This window comes from Manis pentadactyla, chromosome 2 (assembly GCF_030020395.1).
Source record: "Manis pentadactyla isolate mManPen7 chromosome 2, mManPen7.hap1, whole genome shotgun sequence".
In the NCBI taxonomy this organism is placed as follows: Eukaryota; Metazoa; Chordata; class Mammalia; order Pholidota; family Manidae; genus Manis; species Manis pentadactyla.
The window spans coordinates 235,199,151-235,222,815 of record NC_080020.1 but is presented as its reverse complement, the minus strand read 5'-3'; the positions used below and the strand labels follow the sequence as shown (position 1 = coordinate 235,222,815).

The 23,665-nt window shown below is 43.0% G+C and overlaps 1 protein-coding gene across 3 annotated transcripts in view; it reads right to left on the bottom strand.

Moving 5' to 3' along the window:
* Nucleotides 1–1,891: 1,891 nt before the first annotated feature.
* Nucleotides 1,892–23,665, bottom strand: part of SH3YL1 (SH3 and SYLF domain containing 1) — a 28,259-nt gene continuing 6,485 nt past the window's right edge. For 2 of the 3 annotated variants that reach the window (XM_036881588.2, XM_036881589.2), the window contains exons 2-10: nt 22,760–22,870; nt 19,794–19,907; nt 17,679–17,743; nt 13,241–13,353; nt 12,338–12,466; nt 10,724–10,892; nt 10,056–10,131; nt 4,530–4,586; nt 1,892–2,692 (exon numbers count right to left, since the gene is read on the bottom strand). In XM_036881588.2, coding sequence (XP_036737483.2) covers nt 2,502–2,692; nt 4,530–4,586; nt 10,056–10,131; nt 10,724–10,892; nt 12,338–12,466; nt 13,241–13,353; nt 17,679–17,743; nt 19,794–19,907; nt 22,760–22,870 — 1,025 coding nt within the window. In that variant the 3' untranslated portion in view covers nt 1,892–2,501. The remainder of the gene's footprint in view (nt 2,693–4,529; nt 4,587–10,055; nt 10,132–10,723; nt 10,893–12,337; nt 12,467–13,240; nt 13,354–17,678; nt 17,744–19,793; nt 19,908–22,759; nt 22,871–23,665) is intronic. The other variant, XM_057497489.1, reaches the window with a different exon arrangement.

Below are 23,665 nucleotides of genomic sequence, written 5' to 3'. Positions count from 1 at the left end.
GAAATTCATTCAGTAACAGCATTTTGCTAGGCACTGAAAACATGAAACCATGAAGTTGAACAAGAATCGGGCCTTCAGGGACCTCTGGTAAAGGGAGGCATGTAAGCAAATGCAGTAAATAGTACCTGTGTAAAGGAGGTAGATGGCAAATTAAAATATCCACAAAAATGACAGTGCCAAGATATAAACTTAACAAGAAATATGCAAATTATATGTGAGAAAACTTTAATACACTACTAAAAACAACAAAATTAGAAGACTTGAACAAATAGAAAGGACGTCCTTTATCCTTGCTTGGACACTGAACATCATAAGGATGCCAATTTTCCTTACGTTAATTTCTGAGCGAACACAACCCCACTAAAAAACATTAGGTCTTTTTAATAGTCAAGAGATGGTCAAGTTGCTTATGAAATTCCCATGTGAAAGTAAAGGAATGGACAACCTGCTCAGAACTGCTGGCCTCGCGGGTGGAGGGTGTACCAGTCTTGGATGCACCCAGTGCGTTTCAGGACAACAAGCAGACTGACAGATCTCTCCTGTATTCCAACACCTTCAACTACCTGTGCTTCAGTCCTGCCTTCAGTTCAGGTATTCTCTAGGCTCTGTCTAAATTACTGTTAAATCCACTGTCTTCTTGGCTTATTTTCAATTTGAAAATTTCCATATACTTCTCTCCTACTGCATCAACTTCCTGCTGAAAATCTTCACTTATTTCTTGTATACCTAATAGTTTATGATAATTCCACTGCAAATGAATGAACTATCATTTTTATAAGTTTAAATGTTTAAATCGTGTAAGCTTACAAGCATGCAAGACTGTACCAGGCAGTGCTTAGGGACACATACATACGTCATGAAGACATTAAGGAAATCCGTGGGACCAACAGACAGCAAACTCGGGATGATGATTGCCTCTGAGACACCTGCAGCAGTGTGCATGGGCCTTGCAGGCACTATTCTGAGTAAGGCAGTCAGAGAAAGACAAATTCTGTACAGTCTCACTTATATGAGGAATGTTTAAATTGGTCAAAGGACACAAATTTCCATTTATAAGAGAAAGCTTTGGGGACCCTGCTGCAGAGCATGATGACTATGAGTACCACCATACTGTGTAATTGAAATATTCTGAGAGTAGAATTTAAGCTTTCTCACCTGTGAGAAACACACTCACTGGTCCAAACTCAGTAAGTGGACACCAAGACAAAGAGAACTGTGAAGCAAGGCTTTAATAGTGGTCTCGCAAGATAAGGTGCGTGGTGAGCAGGTACACCTGGCACAGTTGGCACAAGTGACTTATTCCCTGGCACATGAGTCCCTCCTCTGGTTCCTCACTGGCTGAGCACTTCAGGGCTCACATTCTTTCCCTGACATCGCCTAAGCAAGTTATGTCCATATTAGGCTTTCCCTTATGTCCTTACATTTGTCTTAATTTTATTGGCTGGTTTAAAACTTCTTCCGTTTCGCAGATAGGTACAGCCCATTCCTTATCAATTCCCTGCCCCTCCTCCCCCCACTTGCAGCCCTAGCAACTTCCCGGCATGTATTTTACCACGAAGTCTTTTGTCAATACCACACTGCTAAAATGTTTAAACTTCCTGGTGGGAATAAATCACATACAGGCTTTATGCTTTTTCTAACATCACCAAAGGAAAAAGAACGGTAACTATGTGAGATGATGTTCACTCTGTGGACATCCCGTCACTGTGCACATCAAACTATCACACTGCAGCCTTTAAATATTTTACCATTTTATTTGTCAATAAAACTGAAAAAGAAATTTAAGCTAAGAAGCCCAGGCAGAAAGGTGGGTTTTAGCCTGCAGACCAGTCAGAAGACCTCTGCTTATGTTACAAAAAGAAACTGAGAAAAACAAAATCAAAACATTAACTTAGCATTTAAGAACATTTATTTAGGGACAACTGAACCATGTCAACAAAAGTTGATTCCACTGCTAGAAATGAGCAAACATAACCTTATAAAGAAGAAAAGTTAACAGAGGTCATCTTTTTAAAATGCATTGTAGTTGAACTTTTTTCTAATAGCATGTTTCTACAATAAGTGTATATATGCAATTTTTGAAGGTATGAAGGTAACTTTTAAGGATTATCATCCTTCTTCTCTAGTCACTTTGCAAATAGTGTAAGAATTGGATTCATGCTGTAACCCTTAAGATTCTCCAGTTAAAATACACAGTTGCCATTTATACACCCAAATCAAATATTGAGTGATAATAGAAAATGAACACAAAAGACCTAATACCACATAAATGGGGAGATATTAACTATTAAAAAGTGTATGTGATAAAATTAGTAAAAGCATTTAAACATATATAAGGTACCCATTTAATACGAAGAGAGAAAAACAAAATCTTGCATTCTGGACAAGAGTTTATGGAATAAACAAGTATTTTAAAACTTAAACACTGCTTAACTGGATAGGAAATCCTGTCAGTGTAGAAATAATTTTTTCTGTAATTCTCAAAGAACATAATATTAACTTTAATTCATGGTAACATAGTTGGCTGGAAAAATGCCAGTTTGACCTTGAAGCTTTCCTTCCCACCAATCAAAATCTGAATCTGTTTGTGATATAACTGTGATTCTGTCTCCAGCTTGAAAATTCAGATCCCCCGGCTGTTGTCCTTTGAAAGAGTACAGTGCTGTCACTTCTACGGGTAGATTCAAACTGCCTAAAACAAGAAAAAGTATTTAAATTACTTTCTCGAATGGGAAAACCTGGGAGTATGTGTAGGTGAGATAAAGACTCGGGGTGTGGCACTTTCTTGTCTTGGCAGCTGGCGAACACACCACAGATGGTCTGTGACTTTCCTCACATTATTAAATTTGCGCTTTTTTTCTATGAAAAGAGCAAATGTTCAGTAATGACATGTCCTAAATGCACACAAGTCAAACTGCGTACTGTATAGTTAGCGGTGTATTTAGCAGCTACTTGTAGTTTTAACTTTGAATTTTGAATAACCTACAAGATCGTGTTATCTACATCTTTAATAGTCATGATGGCTTCCATAAGTTAGAGCTGTTGGAAGCTGACACGCTCATGGCTGTATCATGAAAGATCCCGTTTGAAGACCGTGTCTGTGGGCCCTGATTTTGAGGATCCCAGGTCACAGGCATTTTGCTGTTTCATCAGCACGTTTTCCCCTAGGCCTCGTGGCTGTTCACACGTCTGTGCCTCTGACCATCAGGCTGACAGCGTGCCTGGCACGCCGGTAAACGGGGCTGCGGCGCCTCTGGGAGGCAGGCCTCCCCGTGGCGTCCTGCGGCAGCGCTTCAGGCTCCCTGCGTGTCGGGGCTTCTCTCTGCAAGGGCGCCCGGAGCCGGGCCGGGAGGAAGGGCCTGGGGGCGCGCGGGGGACCCGGCTTCTCCCCAGCCTGCCCTTCCCCTTGCCTGGCTTCGGTTTCACCGGATTCGTGGGGGAATTTGCTCCGGGAAGGGGACTCCCGTCCCTGCAGAGCTACGCAGACTTAAGGGCGCAAAACCATCATATAGAAATGGAGATATAAACATCACTTTTGGCCCCGAAGGTCACACTTCTGACAACCTCATTGATCCTGACCATGACCGCACAGCCTGCGGCCAGACCCTCCGAGCTCCCCGGGCCTGCAGGGCACTGCCCCATGCTAGCCGCAGGCCATCCCCCAGCTCGGCACAGGGCCACCGCCCGGCCTGCAGCTGCCGCCAGAAAACGCTGGCCAGAAAGGGCTCCGAACAGGGGAAGCCAGGGGCTCCACTCCCTCCATCAGGAAAACGCTGACTTCTGTTCAGGGCACCCTGCTTAAGAGGCGTTTTTGAAATACTTCCATAAATTTAAAAAAACGGGTGCCTAGTTACCTTGACATTCTATTTACATGAAACGGGCAATTCCTCAAGAGTTTATTAACCCAGTACAAATGCTTCTGTGACTCCAGTGACAAAAGATGTGCAAAGTAGGCAGTTTACAGCTGTTTGACCTTTGCCCTTGGTTTGTGGCCACTCACACATTAAATAATTGCTTGATTCTTCCTAAGAACATTTTCTAAAGAACACTGAAGTAAGACAGGTTGAAGGGCTACTTTTATTATGGGAAACCCTAGTAAGTTTCACAAAGTAGTTCACAATGACAACAAAGTATTTGAATGTGAAAAATAAAAAATATAAAAATATTCATGGGACTAAAACCCAAAGAAAAAGCAATGAGGATTAAGTTGTGATTCACAATCAACAAACCCTGCCATTCTGTTCCTGGTCACGGCCTTTAAAAGGCCCTGTGGTCTGTCTCTGGGGGGCCTGGGGCGCAGCACTGGTCCCGGGGCGCCCACCTCCCTCAGGACCTCCGGGGAAAAGCAAGCAAAGAACAGCAGCTGGGTGTTCTTACAACGATGCCTCAGAATAATGTGGTTGTCCTGTAACTCAAACAAAGGGTGCCGAATACTCCCAGAGGTTGTCACAACCTGCCAGGTTGATCGGAAGGCTTGCAATTCTAAGACGGATGTGAGTCACCTTTAACACATAGATATTTATATTTACCAACTCTCTCATGACAGCTGGAAAGTTCAGGGTAGAGCTTAAATTTATTTCTGTTACCTGAAAAAAAAAAAAAAGAGGGGAAGGTTTAGAAAACATAATAGCATACAGAACATAAATTACCCAGGAATGCCAAATCTTGCCCTTGCTAAGCAAATATTTTGCATCACTACAATTGATACACATATCAATATTCTGTCAGGCTTTAAATTAAGAGGAATGCCCCCCAAAAACAGAAAATAACACCAAACAGGACACGGGTGTTTGAGTGTCTGACATCTGTACCATTAACCATACAAACCCCACCTCATAGCCTTGTGGTGCACATTCATGGAAAACACACCTTTTCCAGAAGCAATCATAAAATACCTGAGCACATAAAGCTTATAACACCCAGCCAGTGCTTTGCGAACATTTGTGCTTGCTTAACCCTTAAAATAATTTTTAAACAGCAAGCATTCACTTGTGTATGTTTTGACACCTAAACTTGTTCAACATAACTTTAAAAGTTGTAAAGTATATATTTTTTAGCATATTTCAATATCAACTATTCAAATTACATAATCATCTTTGTCCTTTTGTGGATGAAAGAATCTAAATACAGTGATCTGGAACTCAACATCATTCATTAAAGAAAATCGACAGGCTGTTTCATAAGAGAAATTATGTAATGCTCATTCTTAGCCTTCAAACTGTATTTCCATTCCATGTATCCCAAAGATTTTATACTAATATATAAATATTATACATTTATGTAATGCTTTCTATACAACAATTTGTACATAAATTTAATTTTGAAATTTTAAGAAAACACAAGTCTATTAATGGTTTCTTGTAGACTGATTACTGAAATGGTTGTTAGTATACAACTGGTAAAAATCTTAGGTACAGTATGAGTTTGTTAAATTACTAGACATGAAAGTAAAATGTTATTTGAAATACATTTCAATAGACTGACAAGACTTTTTAAAATTAGTTCATGTACACAGGATGACTATTTCTAGAAAGACAGAGGTTCAACATCAAAATGTACTTCAGTGTTTTTTAAAAGAAATAGGTGCTAAGACAGCTCATTATAAAAACTAGAGGGACCTAGAACAAGCTGTTTTACAGCATTGTTGCAGAAGTCTTTTATATTCCTTTTGAGATCAAGATAAAAAAATCACAATAATGTATCATAAAACAATAATATTATTTATAAAATAACACTACTACACATTTTTGTTTTGGTGATAGCTATGTGATTTATTAAAATAATTAATATATAATGATAATATTATGTACTACTCTTATTATAAACTTAGGCATTTCCATTAGGTTCCTCTTTGGTTTTGCTGAAAGCAAAGAAACAAGTATCACCTGACCTACAGAGGCATCTGCTACTCATCAGAACCCTTCACTGTGACTCCAGTGTCAGCATCCAAATGTCAGACTGGATCTTCGTTCTTACATTTTGGAGACAGTGTAGCACAGTACGATTCAGGACTGGTTTGAGGGTTTGCTTTTCTCATTCAAGTGTGAAAAAGAGCCATTGTGGAAGGATAGGATGCAGGGAGGGTTGTCTGCATGTCACACCCCAGAGGAGGGGTCCAGAGACCTGGAAAGATCTCTTAGATCGTGTCCACCCCACCTCCCTCTGTTCACCTCTGTGCACCACCAGGACAGCTGTGCACCATGGGAAGGCTGTTGGCCTAAGACGTTTACAAACATGAGGAATAGAAACAAATATGGCAGGGTCGGGGAGAGGGTGCAGATACCACAAGAGAATCTATTTTTTAAAAAACTGACTAGAAATAAGAGATTTGGGATAGGTGACCAGATATAGGACAAATATATACAAGCTAAGACTTTCTTAACTATAAAAATAAGCATTCTGAAATAAAAATGGGGAAGTACATTCCATTCACCACACTAAACCAAAATTACAAAGTATTGAAGAACAAATTTAATAAGAAAAACACAGAAACATGAAATCTTAGGAAAGACATAAAATAATACCTTCACAAATGGAAAGCATAAAGTACAAGTCATATTAATCTACACATATAATGCTATTTAATTAATATCCAAAAAATAATAGAATTAATATAAACCCCTAACATTATTTTAATTAGAATTTCTCACTGGGGGAAGAAGGCAGTATTAGTAAAATGGTCTTAAAGTATATGAAGAATCAGTACTCAGCAACTGCAAGAAAACCTAGGAGACAACTAATACAACCTCACAGAGGAGGTGGAAGACCTTAACCATGACTACAAAATGCAAAACCTATTAGAAATAGATGATGGACATATTTTTACATTAAAAAGTACAACTTTCATATGGTAAAGTACAATAGCCCTTCCTTATTTGAGAGTTTGCACAGTTTCCATCCCTGTGGTAACCTCAGTCCAAAAGCACATGACCCTACTACTGACCTGTCATCAGAAGGTTAGTGGCACCTGAACTGAGTTACATGCCCACGTCATCCGCCTCACTGCATCTCATCTCGGAGGCATGTTATAATTACACATCATCACAAGAAGGGTGAGTACAGTAAATAAAGATATGTTGAGAGAGAGAGAGCCACACCCCTGGAACTTTGGTTACAGTATATTGTTACAATTATTTTATTTTATTATTATTGTTGCTCTTACTGTGCCTGATTTATAAATTGAACGTTATCATAGGTAGATGTTATAGGAGAAAACAGTATGTCGAGAATTTGGTAGGACCCATGGTTTTAGGCATCCAAGGGGTCCTGGGCCATGTCCCCTGCAAGATGAGAGGGGATGGCTGTGCATGAAAGACAGGATCAACAGACTAATGATACGTGTAGAAAAACTACAAACCAAAAAACAGACAAAGCCCTTAATATACAGAGCATTTCTCCATATTGAAAAGGCAGCAACTATCCCAATAGGAGAAAAATGAACAATTGAAATGAAGATGCTTTTCCGAAAAGATCAAATCCAGAACACCAGTAAGGTATGAAAAATTGTTTAATCAGTAATAATAGGCAGGGGCAAACACAATCCAATTAACAAGAAAAAATAACCAACTCTCAGACTTGCAAACACTTCAAAACACTCCAACACTAGTAGTGGAGGGGAATGTATGTGGTGGGGAGAGTCTATGGCGGGGAATGTATGCAGTGAGGAGTGGCTGATGAGCCTCTGCAGTAGTAAAGCCTTTAGAGAGCAATCTACCAAATCAGTTAAAATTTTAAAAATATATCCTTTGACCTATCATGTTCATTCCTGGTAATTATCTATAAAAAATAGAAACAGTACCATTTGCAAGTACATTAATTTAGAAAGACATTAACTGTGGCACTGTTAGGCATGGAAAAATAATTGAAGTAAAGTTAATACCTATTATCAGGAGAGTGGCTGAATAAAATATGTTCACCTGCACCACGAAATATTAAATAGCCATTAAAAAAAATAATTAAATAGAGCTATACCAGTTGACTCAGGGATTTCCAAGGAGTGTTATTGAGCAAAACAAACAAAACCCACACACAAAGCATTTATAGTATGACAGCACTTTTGTGAAAAAGCAAAATATTCTGCCCACGTGCATATGTGCGTCCAAATACCTGCGTGCGCACTTCGTGGACCGGACACTTTTCTCAGGGGTTTACAGGAGCGGCGGGGACAAGGGGGCTGCGGAGGTTGGCAGGAGAGACGCGGGCGGAGGGCGGACCCCAGCACAAGGAAGCAGTGCACGCGAGCCCACTTACCTGGGCCACATGTGCGTGTATATAAAACCATATGTGCGCATATGCAAAGAAACTGAAAATTAAGGCTTAGTTTTTAATAAGAACTTAGGAATAGGTTAGATATAAAATAAAAGGTGAAAAAGATGCCAGTTTTTCACTGGCACTTAGTGTGAACTGGGTTTCAAGCTTGGGATGAGACGTGGTAAAGGGAACAAGTGAGCGTGAGAGCGACGCGGGGAACGTTTGCCGACAGCGCGCACGCTGGGCGGGCCTGGGGCGGGAGCGCGGGAAGAGGTGGGGACCTGGGGCGCGGGCAGGGACGGACGGGGACGTGGGGGACCTGGGGGACACGCGAGGATGGAGGGGACCTGGGGGGCGGGAGGGGCCATGGGGGCCCGGGGGATAGGCGGGGACATGGGGGGCCTGGGGGACTGGAGGGGATGGTGTGAAGTTGGGGCTCCTATGGCCAGGATCCTCACTGAACCCAAAGCACCTGATGATGTAACTGGCCTGTTGCTGGGCTGCCGCTTCCACACCTTTAGGCAATAAGCTATTATCACGCTGTACGGAGAGCTCGGCCCAGTGCCCTGGGCGGAGGCAGAGAGAGACGCTAGTGCTGGACCCTCAGCCGGGACAACAAGCCAGGTAATAAACCCTTTCACCCCAGAAAACGTTTTGCTGTCAATTTCTTTGGTCTCATTGAATCCATAGCGAACTTGCCTGGGTCTGAAACCCATTGGCAAGACAGATGGGAGGGGACATGGGGGGCCTGGGGGATGGGCGGGGATGGAGGAGACATGGGGAGCCTGGGGGATGGGCAGGGATGGAGGGGACATGGGGGGCCTGGGGAATGGGAGGGGACATGGAGGGCCTGGGGGATGGGAGGGGACATGGAGGGCCTGGGGGATGGGAGGGGACATGGGGAGCCTGGGGGATGGGCAGGGATGGAGGGGACATGGGGGCCTGGGGAATGGGAGGGGACATGGAGGGCCTGGGGGATGGGAGGGGACATGGGGAGCCTGGGGGATGGGCAGGGACACGGAGGGCCTGGGGGATGTGTGGGGATGGGAGGGGACATGGGGGGCCTTGGGGATGGGCAGGGACATAGGGGACATGAGGGCCTGGGGAATGGGTAGGGATGGAGGGGACATGGGGGCCTGGGGGATGGGTGGGGGCATGGGGGGCTTGGGGGATGGGCGGGGACAGGTGGGGAGGAGACGGGCAGTGTGCTCGCAGAGCAGAGCCACGGCACAGGGCCTGCCACGGAATAGTGACCGTTGTACGAAACGTCACTTATTTTGATAAACTGCTGCTTTCTAGTAACCTCTGTACATGACAAACAGGATCCCAGAGCGACCATCCTAAAAATGGGTGGAGGTGGGTAAAGGTCCAAACCTAGCACTTCATGAATTCGGTCTACTTTGAAACCATGTCATGGAACCCTGAGTGCCCATGAATATGTGGGAAAATTAGTATTAGAAATAAATAAAATGTGTAAGAAAGAGAAATGGGCTTATTCAGTTCCCATTTCAAGTCAGCAGGATAACAGTCTTTGGGAGAAATGACAAAGAAAATGAAAAACTTTAAATAAAAGTATTTTTGTAAACTGGAGACAGCACCTTCTGAATGAGAATATAAATTCACAAACTATAGCAATGCGAATTTGTCTATGTGTTTAGAAGACCGAGCATTTATTTTTCTCTCTTTAAAACCTATTGTTAGTTCTTCTATTTCACTCTGAAGTTTAACAACGTAGATTGATTTCTTGATAATATTTAATAATTGCCTAGTTATAATTGTATTTGAATTGCAACAAAAGCACTTACTCTGAGAGGCAGAGCTCCGCTGGACTTGTGCAGATGGCCGCTGTGGTCTCAGTGGGTTTGGAGGTGAATCTTTAGCCTGGGAGGATAAAAAAAAGTACATAATTGTAAAACCCTATTTTTACTGAGGAGTATATAAGGCCTTTTTTTCTTTTAATAAGGCACTTGGGGCAAATTTTATTCTAGGAGCTTATTCATGCAGCCCCCTGAATACTCACGGGTACCGCTTTGGGCCATATTAGCTGACCTGGAGGACACCAGGCAGACGCTGACAGGGCACCCTGCTGTAGGGACACTGGCCTCATGCAGGTACCTCCCAAGTGGGAGGTCCAGGAATGAGGTGAAGGCTCAGCACCCCCTGGAGCCCGGGGCAGGGCACCTGGACTCTGCCCCGGCTTCCAGCAGCGCTGACAGGTGTGAGCATCTGGCTGAACCAGGTGCCTAGAGAGTTAGTGTTATCCTGAATACTACAAAGTTCTATCCTTGGAGAAATGCAATCATGGAAAACAAGCTGTTGCTTCTTGAAATCTATATAATGACATTTCACAAGAACATTATGTAAATGAGATGACAAGGGAAGTTTAGTGGGTTATTAGGAACCTGGTATCAAAGACAATATTCTAGATAAAGAGACCTGCGACCATTAAGAAAAGTAAAAAACCAAACATTACAGAAGCCTTCTTCTGTTCCCGAGCTGCTTTTCTTGCATTGATTCGCTGTGCTTCACTTTCATACTTTTCGGTAAAGGAATCAAGAATTTCATAAAGATCTTCTGCTTGAGCAGGCCGTGGTATGTCTCCAAATAAAATGTCATAAGCTCGAATATCTTGGCAATAAAATCTAATAAGAAATATCCAGTTAAGAACATTTCTTTGACAAACGTCTTTTTTAGAGTTAGACATAGGACACACACCTGTGTGTGTTTACTCACATGTAGCACTTCATATAAACTATTCAAATCCTAACTGAGTCATAACCCATGTATAACCCCCCAAGTACATTCAGCCCCACCAAGCTCACTTCTAGAGGCAGCCACCAGTCTGGTGTGCACACCCTTCCTGCAAGAGTGTAAAAAGCGCAGCACATACACAAACACACACATACACATATATCAACACTTATGCAAATACCATCACATACATTTTTATGTTTTTGCTTTTTAAGCTTCTTATAAAGATGGTGCCAATATATATGGCTTTGTAGTACCTTTAAAATGTTTATTTGTATCAAAATTACATAACAATTTTTCTTACATGTTTGGAAGCCCTGCAGTTAAGAAGTATATTTGTTTTTGTTTATCCAGGATTTGGGTGAACTTTAGTGGGAAAATCTTCCAAAGGCCTAGAATCTGACATTTCTAAAAGCATTCTTAAATTTCTCAAATTAACAAAAGCAGGAATAAGAACATCTCTCAACCTTGGGAGATGATGCGTTCCACAACCCTTTATTCTCCCCATTCCTCCTGCAGTCCAGTTGTTCATGTTTTATATTGTCAGATGTGCTCCTGAGAGTGAGTGAGCTGGTACGGGAGCTCCTGCACCCGTTTCCCTGAGTGCGGGTCTGCCTGGGGCCAACGGCAGGAGTAGTCCATCTTCACTCTTAGCTTTTCAAAACTGGGCCATGTGTCTGGGCCATTAGACACATTTTAGTGAACATTTTTGAAAGCAGTTTTGAGGGAAATTAGATGCCTGTTACACATGGAAGCTCCTCTTTGCTTGGTGGGAAACTTGCACATCCTTTTCTACAATCAAAATTGGTCTCTACTTTATGGAAGACAGATCAAAATAATAGGTAGCCTCTCAAAATAAGGAACATTTTGATTGACCCCAAGTTGTAACTGGTGTGTCTCCCAAATGTTTGAAATACATGCTTGGTGGATATATCCAGTAATAGGGTATATGTAGCCATTAACTTATGTCTGTGGCTCTTATAATGCTAGGTGGACAAATAGGGTTTACAGTGGAACCTACGTGACTACAATCGTATACAGCAAAACAGGAAAATTATGCTTAGGAAATGCTGTCAGGCAGTAAAGCAGAATGGGAGTGGTGTTCATCCTAAAGGAGTAGAATGCCTTTTTCTTCCTTTCAATTATTTTTGTTGTCTAAATTTTCTCTGTGTACATACTTTATACTGCATTTTTAGGTAAATGTACACTTACAGTCATGTTGTGGCATCGAAAGGGAACAAGCACATAACGGCCCTCTGTGAACCCTTAAGAACTACGTGAATCCACGGAACAGTTTTCTCATCAATTTCTTCAAAACAATTAAACTGGCACTTACTTCCGATTAGCTTCTTTCCTTTCAATCAAACAGCTGCCCTCTAAAGAGATGCCAGCGAAGAGCCCTCTTGACCTGCAGTACGTAAAGGCCGCAGCAGAGCTTCTCAGCGCGACATTTCCTTCTAGATTCCTACAGAAGGGGGGGCGGCGTGAGAGCCGCCTGGGGCCGCGCACCTCAGACCCTGCAGGGCCTGGGCCTCCAGCCAGAGTCCGCTGTCCTCGCCGCTCCCCTCCCGGGGGCTTGGGCGGCTCATGGGGGGGACCGAGGGTCGCGGTGCAGGGAAGCCACGCGCGCAGACACGTCCAAGTTCGTCTTTCTTTCTTAAAACGGGAACACGCCTCAGTAGTTCTAAATAGGACTGGATTCTTTTCACACTGAGTATTTTCAAGGAATTTAGAAACCTTTTCAGATAGTTTTACGGTATGACTTCTACAAGCAGTCTGGGTTTGAAATATTTCTAAATTGTTCAATTAACCCAAGAACAGCTCGTCATTCTTGGAAGGAAAATAGGCTGTAAGGTTTGCAAATGTCATCCCTGTGAACACTTCAACTATTCACAATTTCGTTTGGAAAAAGCTGCTTTCCTGATCAGTGCTTCCTTTATCGGTTAACTGGATGTAACCTGACTGCCCCTTCACAGCTTAGAGGTAAATGTCACGTTCAACTGCAGTGGGTACGGTGTCCTGCATTTCTGAAACATTTACTCTGTGTGTGTATTAGTTCCAAATTTTCTCATTTTATCACACTGGCTATGTTTTATGAATTTCTTATTTGTAAGCAACCTCAAACTCTCTGGGAGATATATAAATCATAAATTTGTTTAATTTTAATTTGAGTGTCCTCTTAATGCAAGGCAATATCTACTTTCTACCCAGCAACTGTTGAGTTTTTTACGGTACTCACCTTCCCAAGGGTCCAACTGCCACAGTAAAATTCCCTCCAAGTGTCAGGTTACCACCTTTGGCAAAAGCTTCTACTGCTCTGTCATAATTCAAAATTATTACCAAATCCGATACCTAAAATGTAGAAACCCATTTATTTAAAAATAATTCTAAGTATCATTCAACACACGTGTTGATTAAAATTCAAACATGCTCTATATAATGTAAGAGAACTTCAGTGTAGACAGAGAAAGAAGGAAGGAAGGGTCATGTTTCCTTTCTGAGCTGAGGATAAAAAGCCCCCATTTCCAGTCATCCAGGCACTGTGCGGCCCCTGCGGTCCGGTGCCGGTGGAGACAGAGGGCTGGTGAGGAGAAGGCAGCTGCCATGGTGGCACCGGGAATGCATGAAACACAGGTGGGTGGGAGGACCAAACACTCCCTCAAACTAAACCCTTCCAGGAAGCTGAGGATTGGGGCCACGAGGTCCAGGCCAGAGGGGCTGTGGTTCCTGATGACACGTCCCATGCTGGTCCCCCGGCAAGGCCATGTGCCCCCTACTAGGCAACTGCACACTGTGCACTTAATTTCAGGTCACAGGGGTCAGAATATCAAGAAGAAAATTGTTACCATTGGTTAATGCCCACTACTGAGTCGATCCTCTAAGTAAAAGCAAAACTTTGAATGAAAGGGTGCTCGAGGCACATCCCTGCAGAGAAAGACCAGTTTTCCACTCACCACTCCTGTGGTAGAACTGGGTGAGGGCACAGGCCTCCCTGGCCCAGCAGACGGGAGGTGCACAGGTCAGGGAGAGGCTGATGCCTGCCAGCCCCTCCTCTTAGCTGGGTGGCTGCGCAGTTCTGCCTGCCTCTGGGTTGCTGATGGTTTCTGCCTAAAGTCTGCTCGATAGGACCTTTCTCACCCAGCTACTGAGAAGATCAAACATAGTGTTAGTGTACCTGGAAAATGAAAGGCATCATGGTATGGCGCTGAGAGTTTGGGCTTAAGACTGAAACTAACTGGATGTGAATTCTACTTCTGATTTGTGGATATTGGGTGAGCATGAGCAAATTTTTGAGTAGTTTGAAACCTCAGTTTCTTTCTCTGTAAAATGGGTATAACAACGATGCCACATTTATGAGTATATATGTGTGTGTACATGTGTGTGCATAGACAGAAATATTAGGATGTCTGAGGATGGACTGAAATCATTTGCAAAGCCTGGTATGTTTACCACATGTCAATGAAATATGCAAAGGACAAACACACTGATGTTTAAAAGATGCCTTAATTTATACAGTTCCTTAACTTTTTCTAAGTGTTTTCAAATCAGTGTTTTCATCAGACCCACAGAAGATTTCTATTATTACCAAATGAGATTGTACTTGAAAGGACCTAACAGAGCTACTGATATAAGTAGATGCTTAATATATGATTAATTTAAATCATTTTCTGAAAAAAATACACTCAGCTTCCATAAGACAAACTAATTATGCCTGTTAACTGACCCATGCAAATCACTTCATCCTGACTCATATCATCTGTTACATATGGACAACTTCTGAGGATCACTGTGTTGATACAGATTTAAGTAGCATTTCTAATATGAAATGTAAATCAACACACTGTTATATTTAAGAAAGATATGTTTATTCATAGCCCTACTGAGGGCCATAGTCCCAGAGCAGCCCACCAGTGCTCTGATAAACTGCTCCAAAGCCCCTTTGATTGGAGACATCATCAATACTTTCTCCACAGCAGGGATGCACGCAAAAAAGGTGACATCTCAATACGTCAAGTGGTGTGGCGCTGATGCATGTAGTCGTATCCTAGGAGCTCACGCCATACACGTTCCTGTGCTGTGAGTGAGAGCAGCGAGGGTTGGAGTCTCGGTAGGTGAATGACCTCATTTTCCTCAAGGGGTGGAGGGGGCATATGCGATTGGAAAATTCCTGATGGCTACATTTCTGGGGAGGTTGAAACTACAATCAGGTTGGGAATTCAGCCCCGGTTTGCTGACTTGGCCCAAATGACCCCATGGTGGGCCTGCATCTCTTTTCAACAAAAGTTAAGCCATTTTGCCAATGATTGTATAGCCTATATCTTACATAGATTTTTAGATCATGGATATAAAATTGCTTTGCATCATGCTTGGCACACAGACCCTCAGCACTGACCTCCAGCCATGACCATGTGCACACTCCAGGTGTTACTCCTCCTGCTTGGCACATCTCAGCGCAGCTAAAGAAACAACAGCCCTTTAATTCTCTGGTTTCAGTTCAGCTCTCCTGAAATAAGACTAAGACAGCCCTGTGTCCTCGGGGACACCACTAACTGGATGGAGAACCAAGCTGAGACCCCCCCCCGCCAACCAGCTAAGTGCAGTGGGAGGGCCGATGGCTCTAGTGGCCTCTTATTCTTTGAATGAGAAACTAAACAGACGTGCAGACAGAGGGCTAGAGCGGTGGGGACAGTGAACAGGGTGAGGCGGGCGTCGGAGAATTTGATGAAGGCTCCTTAGGATGTTTGCACTGAGATGTAATTAACTATGAATTAGATGCAAGTTTTGCAACTAAATTCTGTTCTTAAATATAAGAACTAAAACAACAACAATTACTGAGAGAGCTGGGGGAGAAATGTTCACAGGAACCACTAGGCTTCTCTTCTCTGCAGGGCGTCTCCTGGAACCCCACCCTCTGATATGATGCCACCCATCTCTCCCTCTTTCACTTTTAGCCACTTTAAACCCAAAGTCCCACATGGGTCGTCCTGTAATGAGGAGCAGACTCCACTTTGGAAGTCTCGCTCCTGGCAGCTTTCGAACCCCACATCTGGGTCACCTGGTAAAAAAGCCCAGGTTCCCTCCTGTGGTTCTGGTGGGAACCTTCGCCCCTGCCTCACCCCACCCACCTGAGCCGCCGTGGGACCCCAGGGAGCTGGAGCTGCTGTCACCCACCGGCCCGACAGGGGCGCTCCGTCTGACAGGCAGGAGAGCTGCCTCTCCACGGCAGGTGTGCCTAGCGGGATGCAAGTTCCCGAGAGGAGGCTGTGTCCCGGGAATCAACCCCCCGGCCTCCCGCCCCGCCGGCACGGGCCAGAGCGGCAGCTCTGTGGGAAGAAGGCAAACGTGCTCCTGGTACACCTGAGGCCGCGTCATGGAGAGCAGCGCCGCCCTGCTGACGCTGACTGGCCGCCTCAGCATGAGTCCCACTCACAGGGGCATCCGGGGCGCATGGAACCAGCTTCCCACGAGGGGCCCATGTTTTTGAAGACTTTGGTTTGGTCGAATCACAACAAAGAGGCAGCCATGACGAGCAACCGGAAATATGCCCCTCTTTTTACAGCACGGATGTACGGAGTAGCAAGGAAAGAGGACAAAACACAGATGAAAGAAGAGGGGTGCGAACACTTCTCCTCATAAGGCCGAGGGGATCCACCACTCGGGCATGAAAGGGCAGCTCAGGAGGAAATGGGCTGAAACTGGAGAAGACAAGGATTTGAGAGTATCAGGGGACCTGGTTTACGAATCACCTTGCAACAAAGTAACACAGACGGGGGCGGGGCGGGAGGGGGTGGTGAGCAGGACCCCTACGCCGCCGGCCCCTGCAGACAATACTTCCAGGCCGACCTTCCACCTCAACAGAAGCCTAACGATTAGCAGCAAGGTTACGCAAGGACACAGCACAACCACTCTACTAAAGAACTGAAGTACATTCTGCATCACACGTACAAAGCCAGAGCTTTTAAAAGCTCTTTAATAAGCATATATAGTGTTTTAATTTATAAATACTTGAAAGGTATTAGTGCCACAAGTGATGACACAGCGTCCTAAGCCGTCAATCCCGCTCTGAGCTCCTCCCTGACAGCCCGCTGCGGGGCTTAGCCAGCCACAAATCGCCGATAGCAGCTCCTCAGATTTGAGACATTAGTTCTACTGCTGGCTAAACATGGAAACAGATGAAACAATGAAAGAAATTCTACTCTCAGGGAAAGAAAAAGAAAGAAAATTGGTAAACATTAGACACTTTTAGTTAGAGATTCACCAAGGAAATTAAGGGCAACAGTTTCCATAAGTGGTAAAATAAGGACAGTGGGGAATTGCTCAGCTTTCATGTATGGTTGATCCTTGAACAATTCAGGACTAAATTGTGTGAATCCACCCGCACACAGATATTTTTCAAGGAATATATTGGAAAATTTTTTGGAGTTTTGTGACAATTTGAAAAAAACTTTTTCTCTAGTTTACTATATTGTAAGAACACAGTATAAAATATGCACAACATACAACATACATGTTAATTGTTTATGTTACTGGTAAGTCAACGGATAGTGGTTAAGATTTTGGGAAAGCTGAAGTTATACATGGATTTTTGACTATGTGGAGGTCAGGGACCCCAGCCCCTGCATTGCTCAAGGTTTCGGTTGCCATGGCAATAGCATGTACACATGTCATCTGCTTACCTCAACACCTATTTCAAAACCTCCACCAAGCCCAGCTATGCCGATGGCTGAAGGTGCAGACCATCCTAATGAAAGCAAACAGATATGTTAAAACCACTTGGCACTTAACTGTGGGAAGGAAAATGCTAAGATATGAATGAATAGTATGTCTTTTAACGAGACTTTGGCATATCCCCTGTGTTTTTAAAAGCTCTTTAATAAGCATATACAGTGTTTTAAGTTATAGATACTTGAAAGGTATTAGATATTTACAGTGAGTCTCAAAGACTTGCACACCATGTTCTCCAACCTTCTCTATAAACATGCATAATGCCCAACTCCTGAATTCTCACCAGCTTATCTGCATGTAGCATTTGATCATTTCAACTATCTGTGTTTTTAATGTTTTATAAAATAATTGAGCTGTAATTATAGCCTTTGGTTAGAATTTTATCATAGATATAAGAGGGCAGAAGGATCTAAAAGAGCTCATGGTAATCATCCCTAAGAGTAACAATACTAAACTGTTTCTGGTATAATTTTCTGAGGATGAAACTGTTTTGATGCGCTTTGTGCCTAATAGAAGCACACGAAATAGGCTATAAGTTCCAGTTAAAATTCTAGCAGGATACATGTCCTTATATTTGGAAACTAAGTATGATAATTCCATTTGCATGATCATTATTGTTATGCTTATTCTTCCTGACACAGAAACAATTACGTGAAATGAGTCTAAAAAAAAATTGATTTGGGGGAGGAGGTGGTTAGGCAAGTACTTCTGGAAAGACCTATTAGCTTCAGGACCCTAAGTGTCCTCGCTATCATGTGTCCTAGATACAGAACAGTTTTAATTATTTCCAGAACCAAACTGCCTGAGTCTAGAGTGTGAGTCACAGAGATTGTCGGAGTCCCGCGGTGGCGTTCAAGCTTCCTGTGTGAGGACTGGCCCTCTCTGAAGGCCCTGCACCTGGACAGGCCTGGGGATCAGCTCAGCTTATGTGGGGGCATTCTAAATACCCTCTGTAGAGGGAGCAACAGCCACTCAGGACAATGAGAAAGAAATTAAGTATTTAACACAGTAGGAAGGTCCACCGAGGTCCTGTGGGAAGCCCAGAGGCTGCCTCCTCCACCTTCCTGGGCGGTCCCCCTGCCGTGAGCGTGGGCACCACCTAGGACTTGGAGCCCAGGCCGCGGTGGCTCTCAGTGCTCCTGGATCTGCTTATATAGCTAAGACGTCTCCCACGGAAATTCGTGTCATGTTGAGAAGAGAACTCGGCCATTCTTGTTTCATAGCCAAGCACCAAGCTGTGAAACACGCCTGGCCTCAGGAGAGATGCATTCACTGGGGGTTCTCCTCACAGGAAATGGCGGGCCTGGTGTGCAAGGTCATGCGCTCCTCAAACACCTGGAGGCACCTGCTGCCAGTGTCCCCTGCTTGCTCTCAAGGTAAAATTAAATTGTCTGTGCTAAAATATAGCTATTAACAGAAAAATGTGTTCAATTGTATGAGCAGCAAATGTTAAATGGTATAAAAAGCATTTTAGTTGGTCACAACACACAAATATACATTTTAAATATTATTCTAAATGTTGTTTCTTGGAATTCAAGGCAAATATATTTTAATTTCATCTATGAAAAATCAAATATTAGATTTCACCCCAAAGTAAAACCAAATTATATTGATCTTGATATGATTTTGCCTTGGGTATATTCTTTAAAATATTTCAGTTCATACAATCTCCCACAGGAACAGCAGAAAAGCTTACAGATTGCCCTTATTTTCTTATCAACTTCATGAAGCAAAAGAAAACAGTTTGTATCATGAAGTTGAGGAACAAGAATTCATATTTAACAACAGAAAGGCAAATAATGTCATGCTTAATATTTTCTCCATGAAGAATTACAAAATATATACAAGACAAAGCCAATCTACCCACTGGGACTTGCCCGATACTTTAAGAGGAGAGAAATGGGAAGGTTCACGGCCTTGGTGAGCTGACAGCCCAGCGAGCAGCCCTCGGGAAGACGGCTCTGGGTGGCACGGGGAATCCTGTCATGCTCCCTACGAAGTGCGCTCAGAATGGAAACAGTACAATTAGGATTCCCTACTCTTCAGGTGAAGAAACAGCCACTTACTTCCATCTGGGAGCCGCGCCAGCACGATCCCACTGCCTCCTCTGGCAGTCACCAGAAAGCCGGCTTTTATCACAGACAGGACTGCAAGGCCCTGGGCTTTAGCAATCACGTGGGCTGCAAAAGGTGGAGATGGCAGGGAGTCAGCACTGTCAGCGCACCTGCCCGACAGGTAAGCAAGGCTGACCGTCCCTGCGCACAGGTCTCTGCCCACGGGCCTACAGGGTCTCAGGAGAAGGCTCGGTGGGACTTCGGGACATGACATGGGCCGCAGGCCTCCCTCCTACCTTTCCCTTCATGTCATTTCTGCATATGGCCAAAGAGACATTGTAATAAATGAGGCGCTTGGATGAGGTTTTATCGGTATTAGTAGCAGGACAAATGATTTGAAGATTTCAATCAATTTAAGACATACTTTGTAACTTAAACAAGTTGGCTGTTTTCAAAGAAGGTAAGATCCATACAGCATTAAGGAGGAACTTTAAAAATTAGCCAACGTGCAGCACATGGCAGAACTTTGATCTTAAAACCATATAGTTAAGTTCACTCTTTATTAATATGGAAATCTGGATTCAAAAGCAGAAAAATCAAGTGACCTTGCCACACTAAGAAGTTTATTAACTTTATAAAAAGATGTGTTATATTATTCAAAGGACACATAACTACTAGTGCACTGAAAATGTAACTCTATTCATAAAATCACATTTCAGGGAAATTCATTACATAAAATGAAGGTCATTAATATATAATAATACCACTAAACGTGGTGCTTCACAGTTCTGTGGATTTAGTTACACAACTGTTATTTCAAAATAACCAGGGAAGCCTAAACTTTGGAAATTATTCTTGGACCCTGATATCTTTTTAAGGTAGTTTAATTTATCATCACTTCAGTCAAATACTTTGTCAAGGAAGTCAAACTAGAAACTGTACTCAAACATACAAAGAAGGTTTTATAGGTGTCCCTAGGAAAAGAACACTAAATTTCTAATATAATTATGTACATCATTTCAAAATTTAAATTAATAGCAGACTCTCAGAAATAAGGAAGTTAACATTTGTAAAGTTGTTCATAATTAAGCAAGGTATAGAAAACAAGGTCGAAAAAAAAAAAGAAAAGAAAAGAAAATAAGGTCGGCCTCAGATGGCAGGTAGCCCGCTGAGCTGCCTCCGTTCCCCAGAGATCCATATATGAGGTCGGATACTGCAGTAAGGCTGAAAGCTGTATTATGTGGCACCTGGGTTTGTTTTTACCGCCACATGTTGGCAGAATATCTTCCTCACCATCTCACATTCCCTTCTCACTGGACGCTTTTTAGAATCAAAATTCTTTTTTACCACTGTTTAGAAACATTAGATACAACGAAAGCATGTCTTAAAATGAACATATTTCAAATGTCAAGTATGTCCTTATAGATTACCCACCCAAATCTGGGGACACTAAAATACCAGTAATCCTAAATAATTTGCCAGTTAGCTTTTCATTTGTAACTAGAATGTCCTGACTGCAGATTTACACTCTCAATCTAGTTTCACTTTTATCTCATGGCCCTTAACCCAGAGAGTGGTGAGCTCACATCACCAGGTCTACAGGTCTTGGCATTTTATTCTAGAATGGTTGGTAGAATTTACCTTCTATGACAACAGATCACCCTAGTTTAATATGAACATGTTGCTCTTTCTCCTCACACCAAGGCAGGCTCTAGAAAGGGTGAGGCCGGCTGTCACCTCCCTAAAACACACAGCCTGGACACCCCAGGGGATGTGCTTACGCAGGCCGCTATGTGAACTGATTTTCATTTTCTGAGCTACACCCACTGAAAGGGTGTCATTGGCATTTGTCTGGAGGCAGAAGATGGAATGTTGCTGTACAAAATCTGAGAATGATTCACTCAGATGTTATGTTAGTAAACACATTTATCCATAAATTGGGCAAGCCTGACAGGTTTATAGATGCTGATATCTAGCAAGAAATGCACTCTATCTCCTGATTCAGAATATTGCTACTGGAAATTCAGTTTTTCTGGCTGGATTTTCTTCAATTTCTATAGCACATCTTTTCAAACTTGTATACACACAGCTCACTGGAACTCTTGCAAAACTTACAGGCTCTGACTCACCAGGCCCGAGGGGGCCTGAGCTCTGTGCCATCCAACTCATGTGGAGAAGCAAAGGCCCTATGAAGACGGAGCTGCTGGGCCAAAATAGCACACACTATAACAACAAACTGAAATTCCTAAAATATTTAAAGTTCTGTTAAATAACCCCAGAAAATATGGTTCAAGACATTAGATTGGTTTCTTTAATGCAGGATCAGAGCGGTACATTAGATTAAGAGGGACATTAGTCCACAACATTACTAGTTTGCATACAGGTCCTCTTTGCATGGGGTGAGTACTCCAGGAGATTCCCTTTAGAAACATCTGTGTGGTAGTGAATAGAGGGCAGCTCCCCTCCTGACCACGGCTTATGTGGTCAGCCTGACTGCAGAAGAATCACAAGAGAAACGTGTTAAAAATCTGCACTCCTGGCCTCCCTGCTCCCTGTCTGATTCAACAGTTTGGGGGAGTTTAGGGACTGTATTTTAATGGCCCAGGGATACTGATGTGCAGCTGTTTGGAATCAGTGATGAATGTCTTCTCAAATAACTATAAAATGTAAATAAGTAGGAGAAAACAAAAAACTAAAATTTATTTATGAGATTAGCTAGTGAGTTTGTAAGATGAACTTGCACAGCCCCCAGAGGCTGAGGACAGGCTGTGAAGACAGCCGCAGGGAGAGGTCCTCAGCGGGGACGGAGGGACGAGCGGCGTACAAGGCCGCCCAGGCTCTGCTGGGAAGGTCGGTGGGGACTTGCGGGCTGAGCGCTCGGCTCCCAGGGCCGCCACCCGCTGGAGGGCAGGGAATGGGAAAAGTAATTCAGAAAACAAAAATCTGGACACCAACTGTTATGTATTTTATTTACCTACCAGGAATGATCTTATCAGGTCCATTTCTGGAAGTAATTTCTGTGAATTCTCTCAGAATTTTAGCAGCCTTTTTTGCTTCTGATTTCAAATTGGAAGGTATAGGGTTATTCACTGAAAGATTAAGAAAGATTTTAATGAAATAAATCTACTATTTATTGTAATTTCTCTTTTCACATATATGATCAAGCATTAACAAATTGTATCCTACCAGATAAAATAAACGAATCAGAAATCTTTAATTATTGATTATTTCATCTCTATTTTCCTAATAAATTAAATTCACTCTGAGATTGGGAAAACCTAAATTCTCAGAATCCCAGAAATAATAAAATCATGGGATTCTAAAGGATCTTAAACAAGAAATCTGGCCCAGTCCCTCAATTATATGTCTTCTCCCTGTACTTCTTAATTAACCTTAATACTAATAAAACACTAAAATTTTAAGAATTAAAAAAAGATGTATTTTACTTCATTCTGTAATAGATTATGTAAAATTTAATATTTTTGGCTATTTTGGTCAAAATGTATGAACTATTTGGATTTCCCTCACTGGTAAGATTCCAGGAGTCAGGACCCGAGTGGTCACTCCAGGTGACAGAGGTGACCTACCATCCCTTATCCTCTAGACTGGAAGAAATTTAAAAAGCTGTCAGTGAGCATGTGCAGGGCTGTGGCACAAGGGGGACTTGGGTTCTATCAGTGGGGCGTGTGAATCACAGCCGCTTTGGAGGCTGTGCTGGGGCAGAAAGACGCGCTCAGCGACTGTGGGTGCCATTCACAGGTGTGCTCGCTGAGGCACTGTTTGCTGGGTGAAGGGTGGCCCCCAATCCGTGTCCACCTGGCCCTGTGGATGGGACCTTATTTGGAAAAAGGGTCTTTGCAGAATGTGATTAAGTCAAGGTTGAG